The sequence below is a fragment of the Gadus macrocephalus genome, chromosome 13, assembly GCF_031168955.1.
Source record: "Gadus macrocephalus chromosome 13, ASM3116895v1".
NCBI classification, from domain to species: Eukaryota; Metazoa; Chordata; class Actinopteri; order Gadiformes; family Gadidae; genus Gadus; species Gadus macrocephalus.
This window is the reverse complement of record NC_082394.1, coordinates 16,280,806-16,296,546: the sequence shown is the minus strand read 5'-3', so window position 1 is coordinate 16,296,546 and position 15,741 is coordinate 16,280,806. Positions and strand designations below refer to the sequence as shown.

Sequence of the window (15,741 nt, the reverse complement as noted above, 5' to 3'; positions counted from 1 at the left end):
TGACCAGTAATGTCACCCAACCAGAATAAATGGTGCTGCATGTGGACATGTGGCTCTGTAAAATAGGTGAATATGTTAGCGATGGCCTGAAAGTGATTCATTCATCTATATTGGAAGCTACTGTTAATGGCTGTCACAGAAGATCATTATACACGTTGCTGATATTATTGTCTCCTCCAGAAAATACCCTTGAAAAAAGTCTTAGTAAAATATTTGCCCTTGTACTCCACCATTGGGGAATCTTCTGTACATTCTGAAACCTAATTTAGCATAAATTATTGAACCTCATTTTAGGAAACATCTGAAACAACGGTAACTAAACCATTCTCTGTCTGATGCAATGGAGGTTCAATCAGTTTGGTGGGCTTCTTAGTTGGTAGATCAGCCAGCATGGAGATAAGTGATGCAAGATGGGGCTGGGGGGGGCGGGGCTTGGGTGTCCAGAGTCATTAGTACACAGGGCAGGCAAACCTGATGACTCCAGCTGGCTGATGTTCGAATTGACTAGCAGGTCAGTGAGTTTGTTTCTGTTGGAGTGTGGTGCATTGTAAGTGCACACACAGAGACATGTGCGTGGAGTACACACCAAAGCACCAAAAGGGCACACAGGCCCCTATGATGCTGTATTTAAACAATGATACAGATACACATGCATGCAAAGATTAACCCTACACATATACCGACTCAAGAGGTGAAGGCATAAGTGCAAACAAATGCATGCAGGCACGCATGAACAAATAGTATGCAAGGTTGCATACACCTGCAATCAACAAGAAAACCCATCATAAAGCAGTAAAGACACACACATGCACACACACACACAAACCCATACATCATCACAAACACATACAAACACATGCACACACAGACATACACACAAACACCCTCTCTCTCTCTCACTCTCACACACACACACACACACACGCACGTACGCACACACACACACACACACGCACACGCACACACACACACACACACACACACACACACACACACACACACACACACACACACACACACACACACACACACACACACACCCCTCAAAGTTCTAGTGAGCAAATGATGCTTGAGCAGCCAAGACAGGACTCCGAGCTCTGGGTGTAAAGACTTTATAAAGTCACAGTGACCCACGGTGCCGCATGACAGCACTGACCCATAATGCAGCACAACAACTCACTCTTTTCCCAAAGCCCACCCAGAATTCCCACCCAAATATGTATGCGTGTAGTGTGTAGTGATGAAAGACGGATAAGACCTCAGTTAACCCGTTTTGCTCTTAAGCTACTAACTTCCCTCCCCCAAATCCATTGAACGTGAATTGCCTGTAGTGCAAACTTCTTTCAGAGTCCCATCCCTATGCCTTTCACTCATAGTTGCAGTCATCCAAGCGTAACCCTTAAGTAACCCTCATTAGCCAATAGTTTGGGTAGCAAGGGTTACGTTTAATCTCCATGTTTAAAAGATCCTCGATTTCCATATGCAATTTGTGGAAGCCCAAGTTAAGATAATGTCATACTGATGTGTTGTTTAGACACAGTTACTTCACGCCCAATCTTCTTCGAAGACGAAAAAAAAGAAATAAGCGATTGATTGGTCGCTCTTACAGTGAGCCTGTAGATGATTGTTTATTATCAATCAGCCCTACACACTAGGTCATTCATATGGAAGGAGGCGACAGTTAGAGGCTGGGGCCAGCCAAGGGAACTACGGAAGGAGGTATTGCTGAACCTGATGACACCATCTTCCTTCCACACGTGGGCCACGTGGGACACAGCTGCCTCTAATCTGCGCTCCCAGTTTAGAGGCCCAGAATGTGGGTCAGGAGGATTCCCTGGAAGGAGGGAGCCCCCCTCCCCCCTCCCCCCTCCCCCCAACGTGGCCCTTGACACTAAGGAGTTGTAACTCGGAGCGGAGGCAGAGAAGCGGGAGTAACTGCACTGTGTTGAGTGGATGTTATCTGGACCTGGTTTTCGGTTATCAAATCTCAACTTCATCAAAGAGTCCATCTCTAAAATGTTCTATATGACCCGGGTTAAGGACAGTGCCATTTATGTGATCCCATTTCCTTCTCGCTATATGTATATGTACAGAATGTAGCTCTCTCATCTTTCATCCGGATAATATCCGGATATAACTTAAACATCGAACAGCCTATAGGTAAGCTCAAAGGTCAGAAATAGCGGGGCAGTATGTGTCACTTGTGTACCACATGTATAAATCCAGTTTAGCCGTGAAGTTATGGCATGTGCAGGCATGTTAAGCTGCATTAATTTGTTTTCTTTATTCAGAAAAGATTAGTCAGTTACAGAAGGAACTGCCCTTAAAAGGCTACATACCAAGAGGCAGGCCATCAAACATCCATCTAAAGACCCCCCCTCAGACCAAAGTACATTTCTCCCGACTACAAATGTCTCCCTCTCCGATTTAAGCGATTCACGCGGTCCACGTCATATGGAGAGCTCCAGAGTAACAAAGCTTTACAGATGCAAATGTGAACACACAAAAAAAGACACAGAAATCCTCAGTGTTCTTTGTTTATCTTTGTTTATCCCACATAAACATTTATGTGGGACAAAACATAGGTTGAGTGGGTTTGTATCCTTTGGATACTATTTAACACCTATGAACACACACAAACACACACACAATCACACACATAGACACATACACATGCACACACAATCTAATGTCAAAGGTTTAGTCTTTTATTTATTTATTCGATTTGGGTACCTGTAACTTTACTTGAATTTTATTTTGAAATAATTCAAAATCATTCAAGTCATTCACTTTAGCGTTTGCCTACTTTTTCCTCTGCAAGGCAACACAAACAACCACAAAACAACTCATAAAAAATATTTTCTGATCGTAAATTTGTGACCAAATGCAGTACAGACCTGAAACCGTGTCAGCCGATATATGAAACAACTTACTATTAAAATATTAGTTATACTTTTAATTTCTTAACAAGCATTAACCTCAAGGAAACTATGATAAGCATTGAGAATTTTGTTAAATGTTGTACATGACACGCAAGCAGTTAGTTGCTATCTTTAGGTTTCCTGATTGCCAGGAGCCCGGAGCCTGTCGTTGATTACATCAGTGGCAGACCCCACTACACTTTGACCCCACTGCCACCCAGGAGCTCCACAGAGGGAGAATTTGTCAAAGCTTTTGACCTCCCGATACAGTGAACCCCCATGGCCGCTGGCAACCCAACGCCCCGATGCTGTAATCTTATCATGATAAACAGTTGCTCGCGGGCGGGAGAGGGAGGTGGGTGTGGGTCACTCAGTCAGCACACACACAGACTGCTGTTAGCCCAGCACTAGCCCAGTGAACGACATGCATACCGACACCTTCCATCCAGTTAAACTGCAGCAGCCACTGTGTCGCCATTATAATGAACTGCAGCTTGCCCCTGGTTTCCTAGTGGACTGGTGCCAATATACAAAGTGTAATATCATTGTGCATAGCAAGTCCAAAATCCTCAAACCCTTCTTTGATACCTTGAACAAACCATATGTGATATATATGCTCAAATCTTAATCTTCTTGAGCAATATAGAAGACTGTGAAAGGTGAATATACCCGTCTGATCAGTACAGGGCAATCAGTTCTAACTTCCAATCACCTGTATATCTGCATTCATTGTCACTTCCCCTGCCTGCAGTCGCCTCACTGATTAATGCTCTGTATACTCATGGCTATAAGATAAAGTAGCAAAGGGAGTCTGTCTGTTACTTGATGCAGCCAGATTCAGTCAAGAGAAATATGGCGGTAGAGGGTTCCCTTTTTCTCTTTCCAGACTGTAAATGTGACAAAGATGCAGAATGTGGTCTTGCCTTGTATTTGTGTGTGTCTGTGTGCGTGTGTGTTTGTCCGTGTGGATGGTTGTGTGTTTGTGTGTTTGTTGATGGGTGTGTGTACGTGTGAGTGTGTGTGTGTGTGTGTGTGTGTGTGTGTGTGTGTGTGTGTGTGTGTGTGTGTGTGTGTGTGTGTGTGTGTGTGTGTGTGTGTGTGTGTGTGTGTGTGTGTGTGTGTGTGTGTGTGTGTCAGTGTGTGGTTGTCGTTGTATGTGTGTGGTTGTAGGGGAGTTTGTGTGTGTGTGTGTGTGTGCAGTTGAGGATCGGCTAGGGGCTGACCTGCCTCTGGCAGGATATCCCTCATATCACAGGAAGCAACTGCTTAGTGTCACATTCCCTCACATCACAAAATCTTAGTGCAAGGCCAAGGACCCAAGAATCGCAGAATGCTCACAACTATGTTTGCCCAAAAGCAAACTATTACCGCCAGATGGGGTCCGTAAGCACTGGCGGGCTCCTAGCCCACATATGAGCCTTTCTTTATTTAGAGGTGCGGGAAACTGAGGGGTGCCAAGTAGCAGACTGTAATGCAGGCTGCCGGGGGGACAATGTTGTTTACGGCTTGAATGACGGACATTTCTGTGCAACCACATAACAGCCGACGCTGGGCCTGAGCAACCAGGATAGGATAACAACCAGAGATCCCCGACCGAAATAAAGCACGAAAAAAAACATCTGTCCGCTTTTCTTAGCACATGACTTATATGTATGTGCTACTACTTATTCTTAAAGACGTAGAGCCACCACGACAGCCCGACGGTGAATGGCGGGGGGGGACCCCTTCAGGAATGGACAAACAGATCGAAACACAGAGCCTAGTGTCTCGTGCTCTGTTTGTCCATTCCTGTAGAGTTCCCACTTTCATCCGTTGACTGATGGGCGTGTCACATGCCCATCAGTCAAAAGATGAAACGCATTCCAGAGTGTACAGTAACAATCTCCAGTTTCATTGGGAAACACAATGAAGTGGTAAATACGAGGGGGGAAGCAATAGGATAAAGGCCCCTCAAAACAAACATGATACAGAACAGAAGGCCCCCCCCCCCACCCTAGTTACCAGCAGGCCTACCGCGACCGCGTTGCATTCTCAAAGATGCGCACCAACATGTGTGTGTGTGCATGCGTTGAAACCTTCCATATACCTCCTGTGTTTACTGCATGGGGCATGTTTTTCTACCACACACACACACACACAAACACATAAGATATGCTATAGGGTGTGCTGCCACCAGATGGGCCGTGCTGGGTATGGAGGAGGAGCACCCTCAGGGTCGTCCAGCTGGATCATAAAGCGCCTTGTAACCGCTAGCGTCAGGACGCCTGGGCGAGCCCGGGCCTCTCCTCGTTGTTTTGGAGCACGAGCATGAGTTGAGTGCGGGCGCTGTGTGTGGGACTGTGTTCCTGTTGTGTGTGTGTGTGTGTGTGTGTGTGTGTGTGTGTGTGTGTGTGTGTGTGTGTGTGTGTGTGTGTGTGTGTGTGTGTGTGTGTGTGTGTGTGTGTGTGTGTGTGTGTGTGTGTGTGTGTGTGTGTGTTTGTGTTGAGGTGAAGACAGATGCCCTGCTGTGTTACACGGTGTGCCTGAGGTGACCCCCTGGAACACAGCCAAGCTCATGAGTTCATGACGGTCCCCTGAACTCTGCAACCCACTGTGTGTGTGTGTGTGTGCGTGTGTGTGTGTGTGTGTGTGTGTGTGTGTGTGTGTGTGTGTGTGTGTGTGTGTGTGTGTGTGTGTGTGTGTGTGTGTGTGGGGGAGGGGTTGCCAACTAGAGATAGATTGTTAGTAAATAACAATAACAAATATTAAAAAATAAGTAAATAAATATATATATACAAAATAAAAAAATGATAGACAGATGACATAAACTTGTAAGGACTTCATATACATCATCCTGTTACCTAGATACAGTTCCCTTCCTCTCTCTTATTGAAAGGAGTTAAAGGTTGGATACACAATGTACGATTATGCGCTGTCGGTAAACAGTGCTTGAAACGTCAGTTTCGGTAGGAATGACTTCACCGTTAGTTGATGTGGTGTCGATAAATCCAGCAGCTATTATTCAATGTGTTGATTCAAAAGGATCTGATTTTGAATCTTAACCTATTAATATTGTTGGTTGATGTGTTGATGTCAATATTATGTTAATAATCGTACAATCTCTAAATAGAACAAAACAGATTAGATCCGACTAGATTCCACTTAATGTTCATGCAAAGCGTCATGCTCTGTCTTTGTCTTCATGTTGTTTAGGGTTCCTTCTCCCCTTGTCCACCAGATGTCCTTAGACCTATTACCTCACCATACATCTCCAGCCTGCAATCACCTCATTTCCCTCACCTGTGTGTCCTTGTCTATCTTCCCACCTGCAATTTTTTCCCGATCCGTCTGAACGGCTCCCCCTATTCGCATGTTCCACATGTCTGGGGCCCAATTCATCATCCAGAGCGGCTTCACATGTTAGCTGGTCTTGCATCCAGGTGGTCCTCCTGAGATCTCCGGCTCCGGCCCCGTCCAGCAGCCGGGTCGTCCAGCTGAGTTTCCCGCCTGGTTTGTCTGGCTTTCAGGCCACTTGCCCCCTCAGTTGAATCTGTACATCGTTGTTCCTGCTGCCCCGCCCGCACCCCACAGCGACACAAACACTTCAAGTACAGAAGCAAAATGCAGTTTAGCCTCTTGCCAGAAGTGCAAAAATAATAAATACATACGATAAGTGGAATATATAATAAATAAGATGCATGCATACATGAACAGAGTAGGAAAAAGTAAGGTTAGTAGTAGATTAAATAAAATATGGACAAAATATGTACAGTATAGACAGTGTTATTAATAGGAATACTACACAGGTGAGGTATGGATAGTAGTACAAATATGAATACACTATAGGTGAGATATGAACAGTGATATAAAAGAGTCAATTGCAAATTAATGAATTATTCATTTACTAGTGGAAGGTCTGTGGTAGTCCAGGGGGGGGGGGGGTTCAGTTGTCTGATCTACCATGATGTTAGAGGAAAATAACTTAACATCTCTTGAAATCTCCTTGGTCTCCCTAATTCAGAGGTCTGCAAGTGAGGAAAAAACGAAATTCCTTAAATTATATTTCGGATGATTAGAGTTGATTTAACTAATTGATTTTTTTTTTTTACTTTAATTGTATTGCGACTTTCGATCGGTGTGATTGCTTCAATGTATTTGTCTGGTGGTAGTATGAAGCTGTGGGTTTGTGTCTGTGTACGCATGGTGTCATAGTGTATTTTAAAGCAGTGGCGGCGTCGTGTTTGGTGTGTGTGTGTTTACTGTATGTGCTCCTCCGTGTGTACTGTATCCGCCATGTTTGCGTGAACCAAGAGGCACCGGGACCCTCGCTGTGTCCACGGCAGCATAATCTCAAAGGCCATTGGGGCCAGCGAGTGACTGACCTCCCACGAGATGTTATTCATGTCAATGAGGTCACCCATCTGATCGTTCACCCCTTACACTCATAACCACGTGCATGTGCCTATGTGAAATGCACATGATCCATAATGTTCTTTTTTAATTTAGTATTTTTACCTACCAGAGCGAAAGAGTCTAATGGGCCCGACCAACTAATTGTTTGGATATGTTACCCTGCCAAATCGTCACATCTGTCCGCCATTGGCTCGTGTTTTTGTGTTTGTGTGTGTGTGTGTGTGTGTGTGTGTGTGTGTGTGTGTGTGTGTGTGTGTGTGTGTGTGTGTGTGTGTGTGTGTGTGTGTGTGTGTGTGTGTGTGTGTGTGTGTGTGTGTGTGTGTGTGTGTGTGTGTGTGTGTGTGTGTGTGTGTGTGTGTGTGTGTGTGTGTGTGTGTGTGGCCTGCATAATATTGTCTGACTTAATTTCTCTTACTTATTTTTCTGATTTGGCGAGAGCTTTTTGCTCAACTTTTTGACATCGATTTCTCCTTGAACTGCCCCCTTCTCATCCTTCACTAGGGCACTTTGATCTACAGCTTCGGACTTTACCTTGTTGTTCACTCGTCCACCATGAACAACAACTGGTCGAAAAACAAAGCTGCAGGCAAGATAATCCCGCTGAATATATCATATAATTGTCAAATTAATCTTGTCTATTTGTCTGTTAAATCATTTTTTAAATATAACTTTTTAGAATGAAATTGTTATTGTGAATGAACATTAGGCTGCCTTCTGACAGGCATATTCCTTGAACGGCTATGATTATAAATATGATATTAAGGGACATTTTGTAACATTTTGCCATGTTGTCTTTCGATTTATGTTTTCTTTATCTCTTGCCCAAGTTTGGGAAACATTTTATATTTTCCTCCTATTCCTGTGAAACTGTGAGATGTTTTGCTTCAGCGGCAGCATCAACAGCATGCTTATTTGTCTGTTTCCTCATCAGGACGTCTTTGTTGGAGATGTCAAGGTCTGATCATGTGGTTGGTTCTGGAAGGCATTGAGGCAAGGCAAACCTGTTTATTATTTAAAAAAGATGAATTGATCTGTCAACATGACCTGATCAAATAAGGATCAGAGTGTGCGTGTGTTATTCGTCAGAGCATTGCGTCGGAATATGTTGTGAAATAGTAGAAGTACACTACCATTTGTGGTCATGTTGTTCATATGTTGTTTGTCACAGAATAACAGCTCGCTCTCCAACTCAGGGCCCAAACCCGAGGGCTTCAAACCATAGGGCCCCAGTCATCGATTAACTTTCAGCACCAAATTATGTCTTTAAGTTAAACATTATTTTAAGGGCTGGAATTCCCTTATTCGACCAGGAGAAAACTATATAGATTATTTAGTCCCTCTAATAAAAAAAGGAAAATGGGTACATTCAAGGCTAACAACATATATTTACATTTCCAGACAAAACAATCTATTATAACCTCCCTTTATAACGAATGTATATGCTTCCAATTCAAGAATTCGGTCACTTAATTTTCACAACATTACATTTGAAGTGTTTTCCATTATTTCCCAATATTGGGGTATTTAATGAGCAGGGTTTCACCTCTACATTGGCAGCCACCAAAAGGATTTCATGGGCATCCAAGGGAAAAACCTGATCTTGAGAAAATGTTTTGGAAAATACTTTTCCTGGCCAGTGGATGGTGAAACGATGTATTCCTAATAGTTACCTTTTGCAAACATTCTGCATATTTTGCAACCATTCTGAAGCCTACTCATATAGATGTTAACCGCATTCAAATTCATACTGTGTCAGGCCAAGAAAAGAGCTTAATTTGTTTGGGGAATAGATCTGTGTTGTCAGAATTGGAATATGTAATTGTTAAAGTCCAATCTTGTGACCAGTGTAATTGAATATTTTTGGTATAATACACAATGAAATACAGAACTGCTTGAGATGCCAAGTTTATCCACCAGTCAGAAGTGTTGAGATGCCCTGGTTAATCAGAAATGAGCTGGAAGTGTTACAATCTAAACAGATTCTAATCAGAGATCAACATTCTGCTAAACACTTGTGCCCTCAGTGTCTTCCAAACCATCACCCATTGTGTATTGAAATTTGTGTTTGGCATTTTTTTATTTTTAACTGTTGAACTCAAAGCCTTTTAACTGACCGAGTGAGCACACAGAAACACATTGCCAAGTGTTATAACAGAGGCCGGAGTAACTTTCACCTTGGGTTTCTCAACAACGATCTTTGTTTTGGAGTGGCGCCAAGTGTCATTCACCTGAAATGTGTGTGGAGATGAACTCAAAATTAGAGTCATGTGTTGGTGATTGGTGGTGCTCAGAGATGTGAACCAGTGAAAGATCAAAGAGATGGAAGATGGCACAAGAAAGAAAGTGATATCTCCTGGACCACAGATCTGTAAAGAAAAATGCTGACTCTTTAAAGGCAACAAATACTTATGACAACCTTTTCATCTTTAAATTAAATCATGTATTGTCACTTTTGTTTGAACTGACACAACATTATATAAACTAATCAAAATGACAATCAACAAGTAAATAAAAAAAATAGGTAAGAACAAGTACACATTGTGCACTAATAAAATGTCAACACAGGACAGGATTCAAACAAAAATGTAAAGTTAAAGGTCACTGTAGAACCTTGACAATCAGATATCCCCAACATTTGCAATTCTCAATAAATGTATGATTAGGCATACACAATGCATTGAAGCCCAGAGTTATTTAAGCCAGTACAAGCACTATTGTACATTATAGTATTAACATGATTTCTGTCATACTTGTTATTGTTGTTATGTTCTGACAATGTGTCGCTGTTCCCTTCATCCTTTTGCAATTTTTGGTAATTACCTAAACAAAGAGCAACATAAATGGGGTTTCTGGGTGACATTTATTTATTGAGTGACTTTATGGTGGTAAGCCTACTGCTGAAATTATTGTGTGCATTGTCACCAGTTGGCGGTGTGGGTGGCGTGCGCCAGAGTAGTTAGTTTAGACCCTGAAAGGGACGTTGTTGCCCAATCCTCTCACGCCATCTGCAGGAGAGATAGAGCATTATCTCTGTTTGGCGTGTCAAGGCTCTTCCATGGCGTCATCCTGAGGCCGAATCAGTTAGGTGAATGCTGCAAGCAGCGCTTAACTATTTTTATTCTCAGGCTTTTTGATTTTATTTCCCTTATTTTTTCTTTCTTTCTTTCTTTCTTTCTTTCTTTCTTTCTTATTCTCTACAAACTTTATTAGCTTGGAGTTGCATGACCATCATTTTTTTCTTAATATTTTAAAGGTTAATTATTTTAGTTATTACTTAAAGTTATTTTACTTTTAAAATATATATTTTGATAATGGAAGGCAATGGGAGGACGGTGGAGCAGTCCGCCCATTCTTACACTTCAACTAGCCTACTTCAGACTTCAGAACTTGGTCAATTTTTAAGTTAACTTTCGTTCAAACATTAACAAATCAACACAATCTTCAAATATCTTTTGAAGATTAATACCGATTTTCGATATCATTAATACTTTTTTCAGAATCAACTATTAGTTTATTTAATTCCCTCGTATATATTGGTCTCGTTGACTTCCTATAGTCAACGAGACTATCGGTCAACGAGGCTATAGCGTGATGACGTCACCTGCTCTAGCCCAAGGTGGCTATCACAAAAGCTAACCATTTTGGACGTACATTTTCCCTAGAATCACAATGTTTAGCTTAAAGGTTGGGTATGGAATTCTCTTTTTTGGCCATTTTTTCAGAATTACTTGAAATCCTTTTTGAAAAACCCACTTACAGCCACTGAGTTAGAAGTAGGCCTACTGACATGAAAATTAAACAAGTCAATCATCTGTGGAACGGGCAGGGCTCGAAAAACTCCAGCCAATGATTTCCAGAGCCACCGAGTTGCATTGGACAGTAAGTAGGCCTACGTCAATCAAACGGTCGTACTGCACTCCCCCTCCCCCGCGCCCCGCGCGCGACCCCTTCGTGCAGTACTCGTGACCCAGAGCTCGTGACCCAGAGCAAGCTCCTGTTTGTTGTTATCCTGCGGTAGCTACTGGAACTAGTTAATCCACATTTGGACCTAGCAGTAGAATAGAATAGAATAGAATAGAATAGAATAGAATAGAAAGCTTTATTGTCATTGTACAAGTACAACGAAATGCAATGAGCAGCTCAATACATGCATACATGTAATCGAATATAAATATATAATAATTACAAAAGCAATATATAATATAAATAAATAAGTCAATAAAAATGTAAAATACACAGTAAAACTTAAATACACAGTAAAGACAAACATCAGTGCAGAACTGAGTTCAGTATGGTGACAGCTTTAGGAAAGAAGCTGTTCCTGAGTCTATTTGTTCTGGCATAGATGGACCTGAAGCGCCTGCCAGAGGGCAACAGGTTGAAGAGATGGTAGCCGGGGTGGGTGGTGTCCTTCAGGATGCCTCCGACCCTGCTGAGACAGCGGGCGTCGTAGATGGTGCTTAAGGAAGGCAGAGGGCAGCCAATGATTTTTTGAGCAACGTTTGCCACCCTCTGCAGTCTCTTCCTGTCGGCCTCCGTGCAGCTGGAGTGCCACACTGACACAGCGTAGGTCAGCAGGCTCTCGATGGTGGAACGGTAGAAGGTCACCAGCAGCTGTGCGTTTAGATGCTCCCTCCTGAGCACCCTCAGAAAGTGTAGCCGCTGCTGGGCCTTCTTGACCAGCGCTGAGGCGTTGACCGACCAGGAGAGATCAGCAGAGATGTGGACTCCGAGGAATTTGAATGACTGCACTCGCTCCACACCTTCACCGTTGATGTACAGGGGGGCATGGGGGGCTCTGTTCCGTCGGAAGTCCAGGATGAGTTCCTTGGTCTTGGTGATGTTTAGAAACACACCACTCACCAAGTTTCAGGACCTCATCTCTGTAGGCCGCCTCGTTTCCCCCTGTTATAAGGCCCACCACCGTTGTGTCATCAGTGAATTTAACAAAGATGTTCTCTGGGTGGGTGGGACTGCAGTCGGATGTGTAGAGGGAGTAGAGTAGTGGGCTCAGCACACAGCCCTTGGGAGAGCCAGTGCTGAGAGTGCGGGAGGAGGAGAGGTGAGGACCCAGTTTCACCTGCTGGGGTCGGTTGACCAGAAAGTCTTTAATCCAGGAGCAGGTGGGTGGTGGGAGCCCCAGGTTGATTAACTTGGGGATCAGAATGTCTGGCATTATGGTGTTAAAAGCTGAGCTGAAATCAATGAAGAGCATCCTGACGTAGCTTCCCTCTTTCTCCAGGTGACTCTGCGCTGAGTGGAGAGCGATGGCTATTGCGTCGTCGGTGGATCGTCGGTAGAAGACAATTTCCATGGCAGACAAGACGCCACCATCCCCATGTTGTTTTTTTAATGTTGCCATGTTGTTTAACGAAAACCTACGCTAGCGTGGCTCGCTCCTCGCGCTCGTGCATGATTGCGCGTCCGTCCAGGTACTTGGAATGGGTGGAGTCAGAGTCAGCGTTGAAGGAGAGGGGGTAGGACCATTTGAGTTGTGTATTTTCAAAATCTGCTGGCGTTTCGCAAATCCCATACCCAACCTTTAAAGGCACCCAGTGCAACTTTATGTAAACATTCAATGAAAAATAAACATTCAATTTCTAGTCTTTTTTACACGTAGTAAGTTTCAATAACTCCATACCATTACATTGTTGTTGTTATCGATTTTGTATCAGTTCTCACCACACAACGACGTCTCATCTTTGCTGCTTAAATGTCGGTATGTAATGGTATGGAGTTATTGAAACTTACTACGTGTAAAAAAGACTAGAAATTGAATGTTTATTTTTAAGCCTCGAAAGTTGCACTGGGTGCCTTTAAGGGTTTACGGTATTGCTTGTTTCACTGGCACTAAAATTATTAATCGATTTGGAAAATGATTGTTATAAATCGGGCGATTATGGATGGGGACTCAATAATCGATCATTTCAAACTTCATCAGCTTTAAAATATCAGCTATTCTGTATTTTAACTCCAATTTATTCAAACTGGTTATCCCTTTAGCTATTTGTTTAACTCCTCACTTTGTTTCAAACTTTTTTTTTTTTTTTTTAAATGGTGTCTATGTTTACATTGTTTACTCCATTTAGCCTTCTGAACTCTGTTCAAATCTTTTCACTTGATTTAAGCCATTCAACATGTCTTAAACTATGTGGCTTCATGAAAACATTTTCAACCTCACTTTGCATCTGCACTCACCGCATATTCTGCAGGAAATGCATTAGGCTCCTCCACAGAAGCTTTTGGTATGGCTGGATGGAGTTCTTCTCTGTTTCATAATTTGGAAAGTGAATGTCGGTGAATTGTGAGATCCATTCCCTTGAAATAAATGATGAATCATTTCAATATTTTAATGACTTTGTGGAAAATGTTTAATCCAATTTGAAGATATCCAACCAGAAACACTGTCTCCTACTTTCTCTTACTCTCTTTCCTGTGAGCTGTGTTTTTCAGTCCCTAGAGTGAGAAGAATAAAACAAGAAAATGTGGCCTATATATTACCAACATGTGTGAGTATGATTATCATTTGATTATGATTAGCATTACATTATGTTTTAAAATCTGTGACAATCTGTAACTCATGATTGAGCAAATAAAATACAATGTCATCAGATAAGCTTTGTCACAATCTGCCATTGGACTTAATGACATAGCAAATCAATTGTGATGGGAGTGCCCACCCAGATGCATGCTGGAAAGATCAGTCTACCAGCTTACCAGGAGAAACCAACCATTTAACCAACATTCTCAACACTCATTGCAAATCATTTCAGTAATTTCTGTTGTTTAATTGTAGGTTGTCAAATGTCCGTACTTTGCAACTTTCTGGAGGGTTATGAATAAGGGTTTCACTTTTTAATCAAATGTATCTTAAGAAACACCTTTAGCCTACCCACAACACTATAATCCCTTCATACATTAACAAACAAGTTCAATGTTTGTTGGATTGAACATTACACTCAAACTTAAAATTCTTTTTTTAGATAATGTCTAACAAGATTATATTTGATTGCTATTTCTCAGTTCTATATCGATTTTTCCATGACTACAATAATAACTCTAGTTATCTTCATCATCCAATTAGGCAAATGTGTCTTAGTATAAGAGCGGACAAGTTTAAACCCCATTTTCTGGTACAGGGCCACGCCGGCTGTTTGAGCAGTGGTCACCAAGGTAACCTTTGAAATCCCACGCTGCTTGCAGAAATCCAGGACTGTCTGGACCATTCTGGATCCGTGGCCCGCCCGGCGTATCGCAGACGAGACGATCATTCTGAACAATTCGCCGTACCTCTCTGCACCGTTCTTCTTGGCCACCACAGCCACCATACCCACAACCTTCCCGGTGGCAACAGTTTCTGCCACCCAGAAGCAGTCGTCTGGCTGGGCCATGTAGCTCGCTGGTATGTCCTGCATGTCCTTCTTGAGCCCGTCTCTTAAATAGCCAGTAAACAACTTGTGGCAGCAGTAGTAGACTAGGCCCGTCCAGCCAGAAACTAGCACAAGGGCTCCTAAACCAGAGGCCAGGAGGTAGCCAGTGACGCCCAGACCCAGGGAGAGGCACAGGTAGAGCGGGCTGCTCATAGCATTCTTAAAACAAGGCCAGATGTGTTCCTCTATGCCTTGGGAGAACAGAGAAAGGACCTTCTCCTTGTCAGGGTCCTGGTACCTACGAATTGTCAACTGCATGTCTACGATTCGGAAGGAAATGACAAAGAAGTCAGATGTGTGAGTAATGACCGTATGGAACCATTTCAATACTACAATGCCCAATTTTGCCCAGTGGTAATCTTTATTTTGTGTGTTACAGTAAAAGGCAACATATGAAGAATACAATAATAAAATGCGCGGGATTACGATCAACGACATTACAATAACAAAGTAGGCAAAAACACATTATTCTTTTATAACTAAAAATATGGAATGGGACAATTGACTTTTAAGTGGGTAGTAGCCTATAGAGTGGGTTATTGGTTTGCGTAAATTCCTCAAATTTGCTTAACAATAATACATGAGAATGTCATGACACCAGTTGCATGTACATTCGAGTTTTATGCGTACTAGGTCTAATGCGTCGTTGGCTCTGAACGGCAATTCAACCCATGATGCAAAGGTCTACTTTTGTTGCACTACCAGCAACAACATGATTTCACGGCAAGGTAAATAAGACGGCACTTACCCTTAAATAGTCTGATTATCTGCACTGATCTTATTAATCAAACCTGTGCAAGAAGTTAACCTCAACCCAAAGACTTTCAAGGAGAAGGGATCACAAGAACAAGTAGTTTGTTAATTACTAACCGTAGATGCTTCGTTCAAAGTGCAGAAAACATAAGCAGTAGCCTCAACAGGAAATCGAATCAGTAAAGGAGGAACGTCCCCCTATTTTTATACACATACACAGAGGGCCTAACAATTGCCCAATGAGA

General features: G+C 42.6%; 1 protein-coding gene across 1 annotated transcript; it reads right to left on the bottom strand.

Moving 5' to 3' along the window:
• Positions 1 to 13,652: 13,652 nt before the first annotated feature.
• On the bottom strand, positions 13,653 to 15,582 carry LOC132470663 (N-acetyltransferase family 8 member 7-like). Its single transcript, XM_060069468.1, has 2 exons — positions 15,492 to 15,582; positions 13,653 to 15,003 (listed from the first exon to the last, which is right to left on the bottom strand). Exon 2 carries the CDS (start codon positions 14,999 to 15,001, stop codon positions 14,339 to 14,341), a length of 663 nt encoding a protein of 220 aa, XP_059925451.1. The 5' UTR covers positions 15,002 to 15,003; positions 15,492 to 15,582; the 3' UTR covers positions 13,653 to 14,338.
• Between the last annotated feature and the right edge of the window lie 159 nt (positions 15,583 to 15,741).

Coding starts and splice junctions, on each gene's coding strand:
- LOC132470663 (XM_060069468.1), bottom strand. CDS start 15,001: ATGCAGTTGACAATTCGTAGGTACCAGGACCCTGACAAGGAGAAGGTC.